At 56.9% G+C, this 19,463-nt stretch overlaps 1 protein-coding gene across 1 annotated transcript; it reads left to right on the plus strand.

The window, feature by feature from the left end:
* Positions 1 to 612: 612 nt before the first annotated feature.
* ING5 (inhibitor of growth family member 5) lies at positions 613 to 17,633 on the plus strand. The gene is made up of 8 exons (XM_061412952.1): positions 613 to 719; positions 2,849 to 2,920; positions 8,244 to 8,410; positions 9,661 to 9,772; positions 9,935 to 10,028; positions 12,559 to 12,694; positions 12,839 to 12,900; positions 14,570 to 17,633. The coding sequence occupies exons 1-8, from the start codon at positions 683 to 685 to the stop codon at positions 14,610 to 14,612; spliced, it is 723 nt and encodes a 240-aa protein (XP_061268936.1). The 5' UTR covers positions 613 to 682; the 3' UTR covers positions 14,613 to 17,633.
* The last annotated feature ends 1,830 nt before the right edge of the window (positions 17,634 to 19,463 follow it).

Consider the following 19,463-nt stretch of genomic DNA (forward strand, 5'->3'; position numbering starts at 1 on the left):
TATGCGTGGAAGGGGTGTATAAGAACTCTTGTATTTTCTTGTTAATTTTTCTGAGACCCAAAAACTGCTCTAAAAATAAACTCTATTAATAAAAACACTTATCTACTCGAAACAATAAAATAGGGGTGGTGTGCAACAGTGCACGGGAGCGTGCGTGTGAATTTTCACACCAAGCATTAAATGGAGCGGGGATCGTTGCACAAACATTGGTATCACTTGGATCGAAGGGTGAGCAAGACGATCGCAGGCCCGCGCCTCCGGGAGTGGGGAAGCTGTACATTTCCCTACAGCCTGACTTTGTATAATGCAGGTAAAGCTGGCAAAACAGTGAACGCGTTCCCCCTTTTACATGTCCGCCTGGGGTTTAGAACGCCGGCCCCCGCCAGGCGGCCCGGGGAATCGCAGGCTCCGGGCCCGCGGGCCCCGGAAGTCGGCCCTCCAGGCGCTACGCGCGCTCCCGGGCCCTCGGCCGAGCACCCGGCCCGCCAGCCCGCCAGGGCCGCCCAGCCCGCCCAGCCCCCGCGCGAGGTCGCGCGCGGCCCGGCCGGAAGCCGAGGCGGGGGCCCCGCCCGGCCGGCGCCCAATCAGCGCGCGCGGCTCATTAATAGTGACTAGACGGCCCCGCCCCCGGCCCTCGCGGCGCCGCCGCCCGCGCAGACCCGGAGCGCGGCCGCGGACGAAGATGGCGACCGCCATGTACTTGGAGCACTACCTGGACAGTAAGCGCCCCGCGCACCGCCCCGGCCCGCCGCCCGCGCCCCGCCGCCCCTGCCGCGCTTCCCCGAGCGCCGGGCTCCGCGCGCGGGCCCCGGGGCACGCGGGGGCGGCGGGGCGGCCGGAAGGCGGCGGGGGCGGCGGGGGCGCGCGGGGCGGGCGGGGCGGCGAGGGAGGGGCGCGGGGCGGGCGGCGCGGGGCACCGCCGGCACGGCCGCGCCAATTCCAGGTGCGTCACGGCGGGGCGGGGCCGGAGCCGTGGGGCGGGGCTCGGGCGGCCCGGCCCCGCCTTGCCGACGGCCACGCCCACCTTCTTGCAGGCCCCGCCCTCCCCGCCCTTGAACCCAGCCTCCTGGGCGGGACCCCTCCCCTTATCGGCTGGGCTCCGCTCACCTCCCTGTCGGGCCCGCCCCCTCTGGCCAGGCCCCGCCCCTCCGAGCCCAGCCCGCCTTGGGGGCGGGACTGGCACACCAATGGTTGAGTCCCAATCGCCTGGGACTCTGAGTCGGGTTTGGGGGTCCCAGGGCCTCGGGGTTCTGGGTTCTGTGCCTGCTTGTGCTGTGACCTAGCTTGTGCCTCACTTCCAGGCCTCAGTTCGTGCATCTATCTGCAAGGCATGCAGGCGCAGAGGGTCACTGAGGGTACCGGTCCGTGCCCAGGGGCTGGGGGCGCTACTTACTGGCCTGGGTTAAGGTGTTCAAGGCAGGGGTCATCGTCGTGGCCAGATGTCCCGACGCGTTGCACATGTCCTCTCTGGAGAACTCCTGAGCAGGTGGCTTTTTTCCTCCACATTTCACAGAGCATGTGATGCTGCCTGCAGAAGCCACGTAGCTTGTTAAGGTCTCTTGCTTGATAGCGGCGATCCCGCATTGGAGTCCTTCGTTCTGACTCCAGTCTGGCCTCCGCTGGGGCATGGCCTGGGGAGGGGGAGGCTGGTGGGTGTTGGGCCCCATGGCTCTAGAGCACTGTGCTGTACTGGGAATTTTCACAGCCCCCAGACCCCCACGTGAGGTTGTTGAGAGTAGGGATTGAACTTCTCTGGAGAAGACTGGTGATCCACAGGGATCACCCAGTCCTTGCCCAGCCTGAACACAGGTCCTGGGTGGGAGAGCACCCAGGTGCCTGGGGGGGGGGGAGGGGGTGGGCACTGCGGCTTACCCTCCTCTTTCCTGGTGCTTTCTGGTGGGTCCCACGAGGAGAGTCCGAGGAATATGACTCCTGGCCTTTGCGGGGCACCGTGTGAAGGCTTGGGGACAGAAGCCCCTGCTCACTCCCTAAGCACCTGCTGTGGACCAGGAATTTTCCTGGGACACGCTCTCAGATGGGGCAGGTGGAGTTTTTAAACATTCACTGGAGTTTAAAGGTCATGAAGGAGCCTAACACATCTGAGGTGCAGGGCACTGCTGCTGTGGGAACCCTGGGGGGGTCCCACAGAGAGGCTCTGAGGGCTCCGCTTGCTGTCTGCTGAGCCGGGGAGCCCTGGGGCTTAAGCAGCAACTTTGTTTGATGAGAGGGGCCCATCCTGGCTGCAGGCAGGGGGCGGGCTTGGCCTGGACCAGGAGCCTGGCAGTGGGGACAGCAGACCAGTGTGGTGCAGGGTTGTCACTGTGCTGCCCCTCCTGGTCTGTTTGATTTTAAATAAACTCTCGTAAAATGGGAAACTCAGTCCATCTGTGGTACTGGCCCCATTTCAGGTGCTCAGGAGCCCCGTGTGGCCAGTGCCTCTGTGTTGGGCAGCTCCATCTTTGTATCACGTTCCCCCACGCAGCCCCGGTTGGCACTTACCGGTGCCCCAAGTTCAGAGTCAAGTTGGAGGAGGACCCCGGGGTTTGGGCTTATTCGCTGGGAGGGGGTGTCTGCAAGGGAGGAGTGGCCTGGGGTCTGGGGTGGGAAGGTCGCGTGGGCGCCCTCTGTCCTCTTTGACTCTGACTTCTTGAGTTTCTGACCAGCACTCAAGCACGTCAGCCTGTACCAGGGTGTGTTCAGTGTTCAGAGCACGTCCCTGGAAAAAGATACCCTGATTCTTCTTGTTTCCGAACCCTAAGAAACAGAAGCTGGAGTGGGCTTATCCCTTGTAGCCTTGAGGTGTGAAGCTTGGAAGGTGAGTGTTTGTCCTGCTGTGTCTGTGTTTCAGGTATCGAGAACCTTCCCTGTGAGCTTCAGAGGAACTTCCAGCTGATGCGAGAGCTGGACCAGAGGACGGAAGGTGGGTGCAGGGCCCTGGGGGTGGTGCTGCGGGCGTGGGGTCATGTCTCAGAGAGAGTGCCGGGTCTGTGCAATCAGATGGAGTCCCTGGTGCTCCTACGTTTCTTCGTTATAACCCTAGTCCCCTCCTTGCAGTTAAAGTGTTTGTTACCTTCTCTTTAAAAGACTTCTCTTTTCACTCTCTGTGTGTATAGTTATAGATATATATATAGTTATACAGCGCTCTTGGATCTTTTGGTATGTAACTCCTTATTTCTAAGCAGCTCATTTTGCTGCATTTCTTACTTTATTTCCTTTTGGTTTTAGACTTTAGCTGTTCAATTATTACAGAAAGTGAAGATTGACGTCTCTGGTTGCGCCCAGCCAGCTCATGTGCACACAGCTCCTTCCCGCCATCTCCTGGGTGTCGTGGGCCGGGGTTCACGCTGTACTGACGCTGTGTGCGTCCCCTGGGTGTCGTGGGCCGGGGTTCACGCTGTACTGACGCTGTGTGCGTCCCCTGGGTGTCGTGGGCCGGGGTTCACGCTGTACTGACGCTGTGTGCGTCTCCTGGGTGTCGTGGGTCGGGGTTCACGCTGTACTGACGCTGTGTGCGTCCCCTGGGTGTCGTGGGCCGGGGTTCACGTTGTACTGACGCTGCGTGCGTCAGGGCCCCTGTGTTGGTAGCGGACCATCTGCTGTGCGCACGCGCCCTGTCTGGCCTGACTTTCTCTCGGCGTCCCTCCCTGCTCTGCTGCTCGGCTGGTCTCCCACGTTCCCGGTGCGCTGCGCCAGGCACCTGCTAGGCCTCTGTGTGTCCCACACGGGGCCGCCGCAGCTCACCGGCGGGTCTGCTGTGCACGCCTTGCCCCAGGCCTTCCTCCCTCTGCTGCTCCTCCACGCGGAGCCCTGTTTGCTAGGTTGCTAAGCGTGCTGCGTCTTGATTTGCCCCTTTGTTTCAGGGGAGCCTTTTCTCTGGGAGCTCCTGGGAAAAGGGTAGAGAGGAAGGTGAATAATGTTGCGTATCTGAAACTGCAGCAGCGAGTAGTTGGCTGGGTATAGAATCCCAGATTGGCGGCCATTTCCCCCAGAGCGCAGCAGGTGCTGCTGTGTCGTCTGCGCGTGGCGACTGAGACGGCCACTGTCGTTTGCATTCCTGATGCTTTGAAGATGTGATCTTTATTTCCACTTTTCTCTGTATCTGTGACGGTTGACATTTGATGATGTGCTTGGGCATGGACACTTTTTTCACACGTCGTGTTGGGCATATACTTTATGATATTGGAATAACTGGTTTTTGACTGAGGTACAGCCTTCTGAGTAGTGAATACAGAGACGTATTTTATTGTGAGATAGACCACTTACATTCAGAAATAAGCGTTCATTTCAGCTCAGTCACTCAATCATGTTAAGACTCTTTGCGACCCCATGGACTGCAGCACGCCAGGCCTCCCTGTCCATCACCAACTGCCGGAGTTCACTCAGATCATGCCCATCAAGTCAGTGATGCCATCCAGCCATCTCATCCTCTGTCGTCCCCTTCTCCCACCTTCAATCTTTCCCAACATCAGGGTCTTTTCCAGTGAGTCAGCTCTTCACATCAGGTGGCCAAATATTGGAGTTTCAGCTTCAACATCAGTCCTTCCAATGAACACTCAGGACTGATCTCCTTTAGGGTGGACTGGTTGGATCTCCTTGCAGTCCAAGGGACTCTCAAGAGTCCTCTCCAACACCACAGTTCAGAAGCATCAGTTCTTCTGTGCTCAGCTTTCTTTATAGTCCAACTCTCACATCCATACATGACCACAGGAAAAACCATAGCCTTGACTAGACGGACCTTTGTTGGCAAAGTAATGTCTCTGCTCTTTAACATGCTGTCTAGGTTGGTCATAACTTTCCTTCCAAGGAGTAAGCGTCTTTTAATTTCATGGCTGCAGTCACCATCCACAATGATTTTGCAGCCCCAAGAAGTAAAGTCTGCCACTGTTTCTCCATCTATTTGCCATGAAGTGATGGGACCAGACACCATGATGTTAGTTTTCTGAATGTTGAGCTTTAAGCCAACCTCTTCAGTCTCCTCTTTCACTTTCATCAAGAGGCTCTTTAGTTCCTCTTCACTTTCTGCCATAAGGGTGGTGTCATCTGCATATCTGAGGTTATTGATATTTCTCCCGGCAATCTTGATTCAAGCTTCTGCTTCATCCAGCCCAGCGTTTCTCATGATGTACTCTGCATAGAAGTTAAATAAACAGGGTGACAATATATAGCCTTGACATACTCCTTTTCTTATTTGGAACCAGTCTGTTGTTCCAAGTCCAGTTCTAACTGTTGTTTCCTGACCTGCATATAGGTTTCTCAAGAGGCAGATCAGGTGGTCTGGTGTTCCCATCTCTTTCAGAATTTTCCACAGTTTATTGTGATCCACATAGTCAAAGGCTTTGGCATAGTCAATAAAGCAGAAATAGATGTTTTTCTGGAACTCTCTTGCTTTTTCGATGATGCAGCAGATGTTGGCAATTTGATCTCTGGTTCCTCTGCCTTTTCTAAATCCAGCTTGAACATCTGAAAGTTCATGGTTCACATATTGCTGAAGCCTGGCTTGGAGAATTCTGAGCATGACTTTACTAGCATGTGAGATGAGTGCAATTGTGCGGTAGTTTGAGCATTCTTTGGCATTGCCTTTCTTTGGGATTGGAATGAAAATGGACTTTTCAGTCCTATGGCCACTGCTGAGTTTTCCAAATTTGCTGGCATATTGAGTGCAGCAGTTTAACGGCATCTTAGGATTTGAAATAGCTCAACTGGAATTCCATCACCTCCACTAGCTTTGTTCGTAGTGATGCTTCCTAAGGCCCACTTGACTTCCCATTCCAGGATGTCTGGCTCTAGGTGGGTGATCACAGCATCATGATTATCTGGGTTGTGAAGATCTTTTTTGTACAGTTCTTCTGTCTATTCTTGCCATCTCTTAATATCTTCTGCTTCTATTAGATCCATACCATTTTTGTCCTTTATCGAGCCCATCTTTGCATGAAGTGTTCCCTTGGTATCTCTAGTGTTTCCCATCCTGTTGTTTTCCTCTGTTTCTTTCATTGATCATTGAGGAAAGCTTTCTTATCTCTCCTTGCTTTTCAAAGGAACTCTGCATTCAAATCTTTGCTTTTCTCCTTTATTTTTTGCTTCTTTTCTTTTCACAGCTATTTGTAAGACCTCCTCAGACAGCCATTTTGCTTTTTTGCATTTCTTTTGCATGGGGATTGTCTTGTTCCCTGTCTCCTGTACAATGTCACAAACCTCAGTCCATAGTTCATCAGGTACTCTGTCTATCAGATCTAGGCCCTTAAATCTATTTCTCACTTCCACTGTGTAATCATAAGCAATTTGATTTAGGTCATACCTGAATGGTCTAGTGGTTTTCCCCACTTTCTTCAATTTAAGTCTGAATTTTGCAGTAAGGAGTTCATGATCTGGGCCACAGTCCACTCCCGGTCTTGTTTTTGCTGACTATACAGAGCTTCTTCATCTTTGGCTGCAAAGAATATAATCAATCTGATTTCGGTGTTGACCATCTGGTGATGTCCATGTGTAGAGTCTTCTCTTGTGTTGTTGGAAGAGGGTGTTTGCTATGACCAGTGCGTTCTCTTGGCAAAACTCTATTAGCCTTTGCCCTGCTTCATTCCGTATTCCAAGGCCAAATTTGCCTGTTACTCCAGGTGTTTCTTGACTTCCTACTTTGCATTCCAGTCCCCTGTAATAAAAAGGACATCTTTTTTGGGTGTTAGTTCTAAAAGGTCTTGTAGGTCTTCATAGAACCATTCAACTTCAGCTTCTTCAGTGTTACTGGTTGGGGCATAGACTTGGATTACTGTGATATTGAATGGTATGCCTTGGAAACGAACAGAGATCATTCTCTTGTTCTTGAGATTGTACCCAAGTACTGGATTTCAGACTCTTCTGTTGACTATGAGGGCTACTCCATTTCTTCTGAGGGATTCCTGCCCGTAGTAGTAGATATAATGGTCATCTGAGTTAAATTCACCCATTCCAGTCTATTTTAGTTCTCTGATTCCTAGAATGTCGATGTTCACCCTTGCCATCTCCTGCTTGACCACTTCCAGTTTGCCTTGATTCATGGACCTAACATTCCAGGTTCCTAAGCTATATTGCTCTTTACAGCATCGGACCATGCTTCCATCACCAGTCACATCCACAACTGGGTGTTATTTTTGCCTTGGCTCCATCCCTTCATTCTATCTGGAGTTATTTTCCCACTGATCTCCAGTAGCATATTGGGCACCTACCAACCTGGGGAGTTCATCTTTCAGTGTCCTATCTTTTTGCCTTTTCCTGTTCATGGGGTTCTCAAGGCAAGATTACTGAAGTGGTTTAAACATTTATAAATTGCTTAGCAAATAATACCCAGAGACCCTTTCCCCAGATGGAGAAATAGAGCCCCTGGTGCCCACGGCCTGTGAGACTCCTGAGTAGGCCCTCTTCCCCTGAGGAGTGCACCCTGAGTTATCACCTGCAAGGATGGTCTTTTCGTCTCTACACTGAAGCATTAACGCCTTCGTCTGTCTCCACCCTTAACGACCATGGAATCGTCACATTGTGTGTGTTTTCCTGTGTCGTGCTTTTCTTGGTGGGATTGGCCGGTGTTGTCGTGTCTTTTTACTGCTGGGCAGTGCTGAGAGTCGGGCACGACTGAGTGCTTTCACTTTCACTTTTCACTTGCATGCATTGGAGAATGAAATGGCAACCCACTCCAGTGTTCTTGCCTGGAGAGTCCCAGGGACAGAGGAGCCTGGTGGCTGCCATCTATGGGGTTGCACAGAGCCGGACACTACTGAAGCGACTTAGCAGCAGCAGCAGCAGCAGCAGTGCTCTCTTCTGTGAATGGACTGCAGCTTATTTATCTGTTTTATCCTAGATTTGACGTTTGAGTTGTTTCCTGTTATCTGTAGTTAAGGCCATTTTCCCATGTGTATCCTGGCCTCCGAATCTTTAGGGTATGTCCCTGACAGTAGCATGCTGGTCACAGGTGAGGTGAGCACATCATTTATTCAAACAGGGACTCTTGAGAGCCCAGGGAGGCACAGTGAGCCCTTGCTGGGCAGCAGCATACACTGGGTTGTCCTGGGCACCCTGCCCCGGTCGGGGTGTCTGCCCGCGGCCCTGACCCACAGTGTCTGGGAAGGCTGTTCCCCTTTCCACAACAGGCGGCCAGTTCGAGCCAACTACTTCTTGGCTGGAACTTGCCATCGTCAGGCTTTATTGGTTGCCGGTCTGGTGAGCTTGTCCTGGATCGCACGCGGGAAATAGCTCTTCAACCATTTCTCTCTCAGATAAGAAAGCTGAGATTGACATCCTGGCTGCAGAGTACATCTCCACCGTGAAGACTCTTTCCTCGGACCAGCGAGTGGAGCACCTGCAGAAGATCCAGAGCGCCTACAACAAGTGCAAGGAGTACAGCGACGACAAGGTGCAGCTGGCCATGCAGACCTATGAGATGGTGAGTGCGGGCTGCCCCAGGCACACGCCGCGCCCCACGCGGCGGGGAACGCTGCCCAGAGCGGCAGGGCAGGCAGAGGCCAGGCTGGGGCCGAGCGATGCAGCTCGCGAAGGTGCGCCGTGGAGGGACCTGCCTCCCGGGGGCGTTGGTGTAGTCTCGTGCTCTGCGGCCTTTCGGCTGGTTCAGTTATGTGTGTGTATATATATATATATTTTTGCTGTTTGTTTTTATCAGCTTTAGGTGAGCCCGTAGGGCTTGCTCTGGCGACCTCCCTCTCAGGTCTGCCTCACTTGAGGCTCATGAAGTGGCACATATGGGGTTCTGTCTGAGGTGCCCCATCCTCACCTCCCACAGCAAGAAATAGTGATTTATCAAAGCCCGAATTCAGTTGTGTTTGAGAAAGAAGCCTCTCGAAGGAGAGCTTAATGCTTATGTTTGGGGTTTTGATGCTGTAAAGCAGTAAGTCCTTTGAGTAAGCAGCCTGTCTTCCTGAGAGTTCGGTGGGATCAGCATCCTTAAGGCACTCCCATTTTCTCAGCTGTGTAACGAAGCTGAGGACTCTGGTTCACTCTGACGGGGCCATGTGGTTCCCGCTTGGGAAGCTGCCACAGGGGGCGATGGGTGGCCGTCACTGCCGGCAGGCGCTTTTCTTGTGATGACCCTGCAGCTGCTCAGCAGGAGCGTCCCTTCCCTTGTTATCCTGTGTGGTCATGGGTGACGGGTGATGTCCCACCTCTTTCTCCTTCCTTCCAGCTCCATCCGGAACCTAGAACTTAAGTCGTTTTCTCCTTAAGGACCTGTGCACACTTCACATTTTACGTTAAGTTTCGGTATCTAGTGTCCTTAGCCCTTACTCCACGTCTCACAGCTGTTTCTCATCCCTTCAAGGTTTTCTCCCCAGTAGGCTTTATTCTCGGAGAAGGCAATGGCACCCCACTCCAGTACTCTTGCCTGGAAAATCCCAGGGACAGGGGAGCCTGGTGGGCTGCAGTCCATGAGGTCGCACAGAGTCGGACACAACTGAAGCGACTTAGCAGCAGCAGGCTTTATTCTGTTGATGGGTCATATGTGGGGAAAAAAGACCTTTGCATCAACTAGGAAGTAGTGGGCCTTGTTCTAGCAGAGCTTCGTTAATTCAGGACTCAGCCTAGGGCAGACAGCATTCTTTGGCTGACGCTGGGAACGTTTGTGATTCCCAGGGCGTTTTGCCCTGAGAGCCACGCGGATTGTGTGAGTGTCCTTCCGTGCAGGTGGACAAGCACATCCGGAGGCTGGATGCAGACCTGGCTCGCTTTGAGGCGGACCTGAAGGACAAGCTGGAGGGCAGCGACTTCGAGAGTGCTGGAGGACGGGGGCTAAAAAGCAAGTCTTAATTTTTCTTCATTTTGTTACTATTAACCTTGGAGTTTTGAAGCGTTTTGTCTGATAAGTGTGTTAGGGATATCATGGTTAATACTTTATTTGGGTAAACCTTGTCCTGCCTCAGGAATTCTGTGAACAAAGTTGGGGTCTTTCTTGTTTCAGAAGGTCGAGGTCAGAAAGAAAAGAGGGGCTCCAGGGGTCGTGGTAGGAGGACCTCAGAAGATGACACCCCAAAGAAGAAGAAGCATAAAGGAGGGTGAGAGGTGCTTTTTTTCTTTTTCCCCAGAGAACGTTGGTGTTTGCTCAGGATGACACCACCAGTTACTGCTGAGGCTGCAGACGTGCTCACCTGAGCAGGTGTGCCGTGGCCCCTCCCCCCTCACCTGTGTTAGGTGTGCTGATCTGATATCCTTCTGAATCCGAGGTTCCACATCCAAGGGTCACATAATACTGTAGCACATATTTACTGAAAAAAATCTACACATAGGTGGAATAACCCAGTTCAGACCCATGTTGCTCAAGGATCAGCTGTTAATTTCACATATTGTGATTTTTGTTCTAGAACATCATTTGACTCCTTTTTTTTGTTTTACAGATTTTAGTTCTGTTTTGAAACGTCTCCATACATGAATGTCTTAGTTACGCTTCTTCCGTAACATGTATCTAAAGCCCTTCTTTGTTCATGTAAACACCCAGTCTGCTGTGCATTTGATGCTTTTTGCACACGCACCTCCTGGTTGGTGGTGTTTAGCCTCTTATATCATGTCTGACTCTCTACAACCCTGTGGACTCTGCCCACCAGGCTTTTCTGTCCATGGGATTTCCCAGGCAAGAACCTGCCGACTAGGGATCAAACCCATGTCTGCTGCGTTGGCAGGCGGCTTCTTTACCGCTGACCCAGCAGAAAAGCCCTCCTGGTGACCACTCCTGTGTTCTTGGTTCCTTAGGGCACACGGTTTTCTCCTCGTCTGATCTTTCGGGCGTACGCAGGTCGTGGAGAGGGCAGCGCCTGCGCTTCCCAGAGGGCTCGCCCTCGTGCGGCGCAGGTGGACGGAGCTGGGTGGGGGCTGGTGGGAAGGTGGTGAGGCGGGGAAGCCACAGCGCCTGTCTGCCGCCTGCGGGCGAGGCTCTCCTGCTGCTCCCCGGGTTGGTCACGGGGCCTGGGAAGCTGGCTGGTTGGAGTCCAGGGGCTGGGCTCTGCAGCCTCTGTGTGGCAGGGTTCGGTAGATGGACCGTGGGTGTGGCTGTGGGCAGGTCCTGCGGTGTCAGAGCGGTCCCGTGGGCAGCAAGGCCTCCGCTGCACCCAGCAGGTGCTGCCTGCCCCCCGCCCTCCACAGCCCTCGCGTGTCTGTACCCATGACGCGGTGGTGTGCGGGCTTGCCTTTCCCCGTGGTGGCAGGGCTTCCTGCTCCTTCCTGCTCAGGACCTGGGATCAGGCGGGCATCCTCTTGTGTCCCTTTGTCTCCACGAGTCCCCTTGGAGGGATGAGACTCCGGCTCCCGAGTGCAGGGGCGCCTCCCCGGGGGGCACGTGCCTGGCCGCGCAGAGCCCGGGTGAGCCCCGTGGTCCCAGCACCCTGAGGGCCCGCAGCGTTCCCTTGGCCGCTGTCCGTATCACAGCGGGTGAGCTGGGGCCGTCGGGGGCGACATAGCCGGAGCCCTCGGTGAGGAGGCTGGGCCCAGTGGCCCTCCTGAACCGCATCATCCCCGCGGCCGCCTGGCCGAGCACAGGACCCCGCAGGCCGAGAGAGAGCCCCCTGGCCGGCGGGCCCGTCTGTGGCTGTGCTTGAAGCAGTTGGAAAGCCCCGGGTCGAGCTACGTCTCTCTGATGTTTACAGAGAGGAAGTCTCTTCTCAGAGATGGATACAGAGTCCTCACAGAGGAGGCCTCAGAGCGTCCCTGCCGGCGTGGGCCGTGTCAGGGGGCCGGGGTGCAGCTGACTGGGGCGCGGTGCCCGAGGAAGGGGCGAGCAGTCAGTCACTCTGGGACCTGGACCCCTTCCGTTTACCCGGTCGGCGCCCTCACGTCGCCTGGTCGGCCGCTGCCTCTTAGCTTTCCCTTTGCTGGTTCCTCCTGTGACGCGCCATCCCTTTAGCAGATGAATATCTGAACACGCCTGTACTTTTCACCTGGGGGTAAGGGAGGGAGGGTTTTCCTTCTGTACTGATGGGAAAGTACTGTTTCACTCACTGAGTTCATGGGATTTTTTTAGAAGGCTGAAACCCACATGAGTCGATTCCCCCCGCGCCCCTTCCCTCCCTGCAGCTGTGGTGCCATGGGCAGCGGTCTTGGGGGTGGCCTGGGTGCTGTGGGGGCTTGGGAGTGGTGCGGGCAGCCCTGGTCTGGCTGGGCTGCTCGGGGGGCCCGGGGCAGCCGCTGGGTGCAGGGTGGTGGGCTGCTTCCTGGGGCCAGCAGGTGAAGTGGCCCCGAGGATGGGGTGGCTCTGGTGCCGCTTGGTTCCCGAGAGGCAGAGCCCAGGGGAGGCTGGGGGCAAGGTCGCCTGCAGTTCTGGGCTGAAGGTGCCAGTGGAGTCGGGCGGTGGGCGGAGCTGCAGGGCTGCACGGACTCCAGGTATCCGGGTGGGCTCGGGGGTGCTCTCGGGTGTCGCACTGGTGGTCATGCCGTCGGCCTTAGGGCAGGGGTGGGGCTGGAGCAGGCCTGCTTGCTGGGCGACTGCTCTGCACACGTGAACGCCTGCCCCACACCGGCCCGCGCTGCTTGGCCGCGCCCTTGCCAGGCGCCCTTGGGGTCAGTTTGTCCCCAACCCCCCGCCTGTTGCCCCCGCAGGTCGGAGTTCACCGACACCATCCTATCTGTGCACCCCTCTGACGTGCTGGACATGCCCGTGGACCCGAACGAGCCCACCTACTGCCTCTGCCACCAGGTGTCCTACGGGGAGATGATCGGCTGCGACAACCCGGACGTGAGCATGGGCCGGGCCGGGCCGGGCTGGGCAGCGGGCGGGAGGGCGGCACTGACCGCCTCTTCTGTACGAGAGTGCGGGCCGCAGGCCAGGTGGGTGGGCGGTGGGCGGGCGGCACTGACCGCTTGCTCCCTCTCCCTGCAGTGCCCCATCGAGTGGTTTCACTTTGCCTGTGTGGACCTGACCACGAAGCCCAAAGGAAAATGGTCAGTATGGCGCCAGCCTTGTTTGTGGGCTGGGCGGGGGGGCCTGCCTGCTGCGCCCGTCCTGGTGCCCGGGGCTGAGCTGCAGAGGCACAGCTGCCTGCCTTACCCAGGGTTGTGGCTGTCATCACCCCTGTGTGACAGTGACCTCGAGTCACATGGGTTTGTACCACTTCCACGCAGCTGTTTCTCAGTGGTAAATACCACAGTACCGCGAGCTCCCTGGTGGGCGGAACCCGCGGATGCGGAACCCGGGTGTGAGGAGCCGTGGGTGGGGACGGCTGCTGGCGCCCTGACCCCCGCCTTGTGCAAGGTGGGCCTCCCTCCGACAGCAGCCGCTCTGGCTCTCGAGGGAGGCAGAGGTGACTGTAGGTCTAGACAAGGCAGGAAGGACTCTCCCTGGGGAAGCTCTGATGGCAGCTGAGGGCCAGGCTCGGGCTGGGCGCCCCTGGAGCCGGGGCCTCCGTCCCGGGGGAGGTGTGGGTGGCCGCAGCTCTGCTGTGTGTGAGAGCCTGGTCCCACTGGCTGGGCCGAGCACAGGCCTGGAGACGCTGCCCTCCGTGCTTCCACCTGTGCCCAGCTCCCTCCAGTGACACCGTGTGTGGACACGGAGCATGGGCTGCTTGAGGGACGTCCGCGTCATCTGCCTGCAGTGGACGGCTGGGCAGGGGGTGCGGGCACATCTCAGAGCCACGCGTGGTGTCCACCCGGCCAGGCCCTGGCAGGCAGAGCCAGTGGAATCTGGTGGCCCGGAGCAGGCTCAGTGTGGGATGGGGTGGGGTCCTGTGCTGAGCCCCCCGGGAAGAAGGGGAGTGTGGGCTAGCTCTGGGGCGGGAGGCAGGCAGGGCGACTTGGGTTTGATTTTGGACGTGGTGGGTTTGAGTTGTTTGCAGGACTTTGCTGGTAGGTGCTAGAAGATTGTTCCCTACTGTGTGGGCGCGGTTCAGGGAGCAGCACACGCTGGGCGGACGTGGGGTGGGGTGGGGTGGGGTGGGGTGGGGTGGGGTGGGGCCCACCCGTGGGGCCCACCCACCAGCCGCTTGACCCTTGGCCTCCCTGTCTCCCTTCAGAGGGGGCAGAGTACAGGCGGCTTCCCACCTGGTCTGCGTCCTGAGCCTGCATCCGAGCCTGTGCTCTGTGACCCTCAGTGCAGTGAGGCTTCTGGCCCCCCACCCCGGGGCGGGCGGGCTGCGCTCAGGCCCCAGACCAAGTGCTGGGAGCCAGGGTTCGGGAGGCCGCATCGTAGGCGCGTCAGCTGTTCCCCAGGAGGGGCCTCGGGAACCTGTGTGCACAGGGTCGTGGGGCCGCTGAGCCCCCTGGGGCAGGGCAGGGGTCTGCGCCTGCCTGGTGGGGCTGCCTGGCACCTCCAGCGTGCCCCCTCGAGTGCTCGCTTCCTGTGTGGTCCCAGGGGCCCTGTCCTCGCACCGGGAGCGCTGGTGAGCTTGGGCGACAGGAGTGCTCGTGTGTGCACGCCGCTCGCTCGCTGACTCGGGTCTTCCCTGGCCTCAGCACGGATGTCGGGCAGACCTTCCCCCACGGCAGGGTTGCGCCATCTGCGTCTGGGTCTCCGTGCCGGCACCGTGGCCACAGCATCCCGCTGTCCCGGGAGACCGGGAGATGGGGCCTGGCCTCCCGCCTTCCGGGGCCCCTGACGGCGCCTTTCTCGTCACAGGTTCTGTCCCCGCTGTGTTCAGGAGAGGAGGAAGAAGAAGTGAGGCCGGGGCGGACGCTGGGCAAGACGAGCGCGTTAGCGTGTTCCCTCATTCATGTTGCAATATTTTACATTTATTTTAAAACTACCTTGTTTCCAACGATATTTAATAACTCAACGGCCAGTTGTCATTCTGGATGTTTCCTTGAACAGACGAGAAGCCACCTGAGCCCTGTTGCACAGAGAAGCAATCTTAGGGGACTTGCCACAGTGACTCAGATCTCGTGACTTTTGTACAGACCCCAGGCCCTGAGCACGGTGGTCACCCCTGGTGGCCCCGGGACTCCGTGGGGTGCGTGGCTGGTGCACTGCCGTCGCGTCGCATTTGGAGCCATGAGCCCTGGCGTCTGGCTGGCTTCCTGGGGCGGCTTGCCAAGGCCCCGGTGCCACCGCGGGCACCTCTGAGCCTTGCTGGGAGCCCAGGGTGCGCCCGGAAGTGCCAGCTCTCCCCGGGGGTTCCGCCTCGCTGTGCACTGCCTTTGCGTTTGAACTGCCTGTTCCCTCCATGAGGGGTTTTCTTTCCGGAGTAAACAACTCACCACTAGCAAACGGGCTGTGGGTGCTGTGACCGGAACGGATAAGAGACGGTCCAGCGGAGGGCCGATGGCCCGTTTCTCCGGGAATTCCGACTCTGTGCTGTGAAGATGAGTTACCGTGGTAGCGTGAAGATAGTGGTCTGTGTGAGTATGAAGTGAGCCCAGGCTGCCGGGAGCTGACCTGAGGCCTGCTGACTTGCACAGCAGGTCAGCCGCTTAGACTGAGAGGTGACTATTATGTGATGTGATTTCTGAGCCTCCCGTGCCGCACGAGCAGTTCTGCATGAAGTGAGGAAACCCGCGTGTCTTTACTCCCCAATCAGCACGTGGTCTTGGACCCGCCTTGCTGGTCACAGTGTGGGTGGTCCAGGCGTGGACGCCCTGCGTGGCTTCTGCAGGCGCCCTGTCCCCTGAGGCCGTCCAGGCGTGTGTTTGGAAGACGGTGGGCATGGTGGCTCTGCCTCAGGCCCGGGGTCCGCGACAGACTGGAGGCCCAGCTTCCCGGCGTGGACAAAGCACATCCTGTCTGTGAGGAGGGCCATCGACAGGAACCCACCTGCTTCCCCCTGACGGCCGCCCGTCCTGTGCGCTTCCGAGAGAGGAGACAGCGGGCAGGAGCTGCAGAGGCCGTGTCCTGTGGGGCCACTGCCCGCGGGGCAGCTACCATCCGGCAGGTGACGGGGGCCACCCTGGGTCTGCATCCGAGCGCCCTGCGTCTGACCCAGTCCTCGCCAGAGGGAGCTGGGAGGCGGCGGGCGGTCTGTGCAGCGTGTGGCCCCCGGGGCTCCCGTGGGCCGGTGCGGGGTCTGGCCACGGCTGCCCCTCAGCCCCGGGCTCGTCCCGGCCACGCAACGTTCCTGAGGAAGGGCCCGCTGGCACCCTCAGCCTCTGCCTTGGCCGGAAACCCTGGGGGAGTTGGTGTTTAGTAACTTAGGTTTTTGTTAGCATGGATGTTTAAAGATTAGGGGAGTAAATTGTGGAAAAGTTTTTTTTCACTCCTTTACCAGTTTTTGTGGAGAAGATAGGTAAGTACAGTACACTTGTGGTGATTCCTCATACGCTCATTTCATCTTCCACCCATTCACACCACTGTGCCCACGGGACGGGGGATTTGTGGACGCAGGTGGACGGCGGTCCTGAGCCTCAGCGGGGTGCCTGCCGCCCTGGCCGTTCCCCAGGAGGGTGACTGACTTCCCTGCCGGAAGCTTTCGTTTAAAGTTGGCTGGTGTTGCCCTGCTTGTCACCGTGTAACGTGCCATCTGTGCACCTTTTTGGGAAAGTTTCTGTGCTTATATGTTTCCAGTGTTTACTTTTGCTGGTTACAGTAATATCACTGAAATAACATGCACGTAGCTTTGGAGAAAATGGAAAACACGAGCAGGAGAGAGAGGGTCCCCGGGACGTTTTTGGGCCCCGGCCGAATGCCTCCTGACCATGCCGCTGCCCGCGAGGCGGAAGATGCGGGGGAGGCCCTGTGGTCGGGAGCGTCCCGGCCCGCGCTGCTCGCCCCTCGCCTGCCGCCCCCGTCAGGACGAGACGCTCACTGGTCTCGGGCGCTGGCGCCGGGGGCAGGCTGGCACTGCCGCAGCATTCCTGAGCCAGCGAGGGCGCGGGCCCCCAGGGTCCTCGGGGTCTGCTTGTGAGGGAAGAGGCTTCTCGTGCAGAGAAGCGGCGCCGTCTGTCTCCAGTGCTGCTCGTACCCGTCAGCAGTGGTTGAAACATCCACTGGTTTTCCCGCAGGAGAGCATGTGCTGCTTAGTAGGAGCAGGTGTTAAGCCGTGCCCCCGCCTCTGCGGCAGAGCTTGAGGGGCTCACGGCTGGCACACAAGGCCTGTGACCGTCCCTGCCGCGGGCTGGGCCCCTGAGCAGGCGGACGCGATCCTGGTGCTGGCAGGGCCACCTGAGCCGGGCGGCCCCCGTCTGCCCCAAGGCGGCAGCCTTCCAGATGCAGCTCCTGGCCAGTTGCGAGGGCGTGTGGGGCACTGGCCGGCCGCCTGTCAGTCCTGCCTCCTGACCCGTCGCCGGCAGCCCTCGGCCAGGACTGCTTCGAGCAATAACACTGTCCAAGGAGCAGCTTCCCCGCGTGCCAGGGACTGCCCTGTGCGGGGCTGGGACACTTAGCGTTTCAGGCTTTCCTCGGCTTTTTGTGAACAGTGTGGTTGGTCTTCATTACCTGTGCCGAGAGGAATTTTAAAGTGGGAAGTCTAAGAAAAGCGTTCTCATTCAGGAGAGAGCTCTGTGAAGTTTCCTCCCCGCTGGTATGTATCTGTGGTGTTCATCTTACCACATCTCATCCAAAAAGATGGTGCAGCTTTAACCTGAACGTTACGTTGTGTTTTCAAGGAATTATTATTGATGTTCTCTTTGTAAAAGAAAGAAATATTGTAAATCTTTTTATTAAATGATGTAAAGATGTATATCTGTATTTTTGGATCATGTTATAGATGATGGATATATTGTTTAACGAATAAAGTATTTTTTGGAACAAACATTTGAGAGTGCATCATTTCTGGAAATAAGACTTCAGCATCGTGTCGAGAGCTGGCACCGGATGCCGTGTGGACTCTTGAAGGGGGCGTGCAGTGGGCAGAGTGGGTGAGTCCCGCTGGGGCCTGGGTGGGATCCTGGGCCTCAGCTGTCTCATGGCGTCCGAAGGCGGTCCCAAGCTCATGAGAAAGACATGTTCTTAATGAGGGCACTGGGGGTCGCTTCCTAGGGGCATAAGGTGTCTCCTCTGGAACAGAAGCTTCGCCTTCTAGACCTGCCTGGGTGCCAGGGCCCTGTGGGAACTAACCCTCTCTGAGGACATTTCCTTGACGAGCGCTAACAGTCCGCATCCAGAAAGCCAGCTCCGTCAGCACGGTGAAAGCATGGCTGGGCACCCATTTCCAGATGACGCCCCATTCCCAGACTTGGGTCCTTGCTGGAGGGGAGGCTGTGGCTCTGGAGGAGGGCCTGTGACCTGCCTCTGCCCGCACTGTCCCCCACGTGCCCCAGGGGTGCCTGCCTGGGAGGAGGAGGAGGCTGGGTGCTTTGCTGCGGGGGTGGGGAGCTCAGGTGCATTGCTGCGGGTTCCCAGGGGCCAGGATGCCACTGGTCTGTGGTCAGAGTGAGGTCTGTGGTGATCGGGTGGTAAGGTGACATTGTTTTGGATGGCTGCCCAGGCCCCTCTGGTTACCTTCCCAGTGTCTGTGTCATTCAAATAGATGGACTTGACCACTGGCAGGATGGCCACGCCGACCTGTGGAGTGAGGACTGTCATGGTAGGAAGGGCCAGGGGGAAGTCTCTAGAGTGTTCTCTCCCTGCCGGAGCATAACCCAAAGGCAGGGTGTGTTCTAGCGTGCCCCCACTGATTCACTGTGAAGAGGCAGGCAGGTCTTAGGGAAGAAGGTTTAGAGGTGGTGAGACCCCCGCTGCAGCGCTGTTCCTGATAAGGCATCCTTACCGGAGCAGAACACATGCTCTTGGCAGGCGGCAGGTGGCTGGTTGTTGATCCAGTCCTTGCTTGTACTCTCTGCCAATCTGCAGGGACCACCTGTATCTCTGTTCTACTTGGCAGAACCTGCAGCACACCTTCCCAACCCAGCCTTGAGCCATGTACACACTCTGTCTGTCGTGCCCTCGGCCAGGGGTCATCATCTTAGTGTCCCACAGAACGTCCCTCCTGTCTGCCGCACCAAGGACTCTGGAGCTGGTGAGCCAGACATGTCCTGGAGCCGCCTCGGTAGGACACGGGGGCCAGAGGGTGGGAATAGAACTCTGCTCTGGGTACCAGTGACCATGTCAGCCAGCAAAGGGTAGAGGGAAACCACTGAATACTGGAACCATTTAATGGAGGATATCCAAGGGCTTTTCCTTCTTTTCACAGCTATTTGTAAGGCCTCCCCAGACAGCCATTTGGCTTTTTTGCATTTCTTTTCCATGGGGATGGTCTTGATCCCTGTCTCCTGGACAATGTCACGAACCTCATTCCATAGTTCATCAGGCACTCTATCTATCAGATCTAGGCCCTTAAATCTATTTCTCACTTCCACTGTATAATCATAAGGGATTTGATTTAGGTCATACCTGAATGGTCTAGTGGTTTTCCCTACTTTCTTCAATTTAAGTCTGAATTTGGCAATAAGGAGTTCATGATCTGAGCCACATTCAGCTCCTGGTCTTGTTTTTGCTGACTGTATAAAGCTTCTCCATCTTTGGCTGCAAAGAATAAAATCAATCTGATTTCGGTGTTGACCATCTGGTGATGTCCATGTATAGAGTCTTCTCTTGTGTTGTTGAAAGAGGGTGTTTGTTATGACCACTGCGTTCTCTTGGC

The sequence above is a fragment of the Bos javanicus genome, chromosome 3 (assembly GCF_032452875.1).
Source record: "Bos javanicus breed banteng chromosome 3, ARS-OSU_banteng_1.0, whole genome shotgun sequence".
Classification (NCBI taxonomy): Eukaryota; Metazoa; Chordata; class Mammalia; order Artiodactyla; family Bovidae; genus Bos; species Bos javanicus.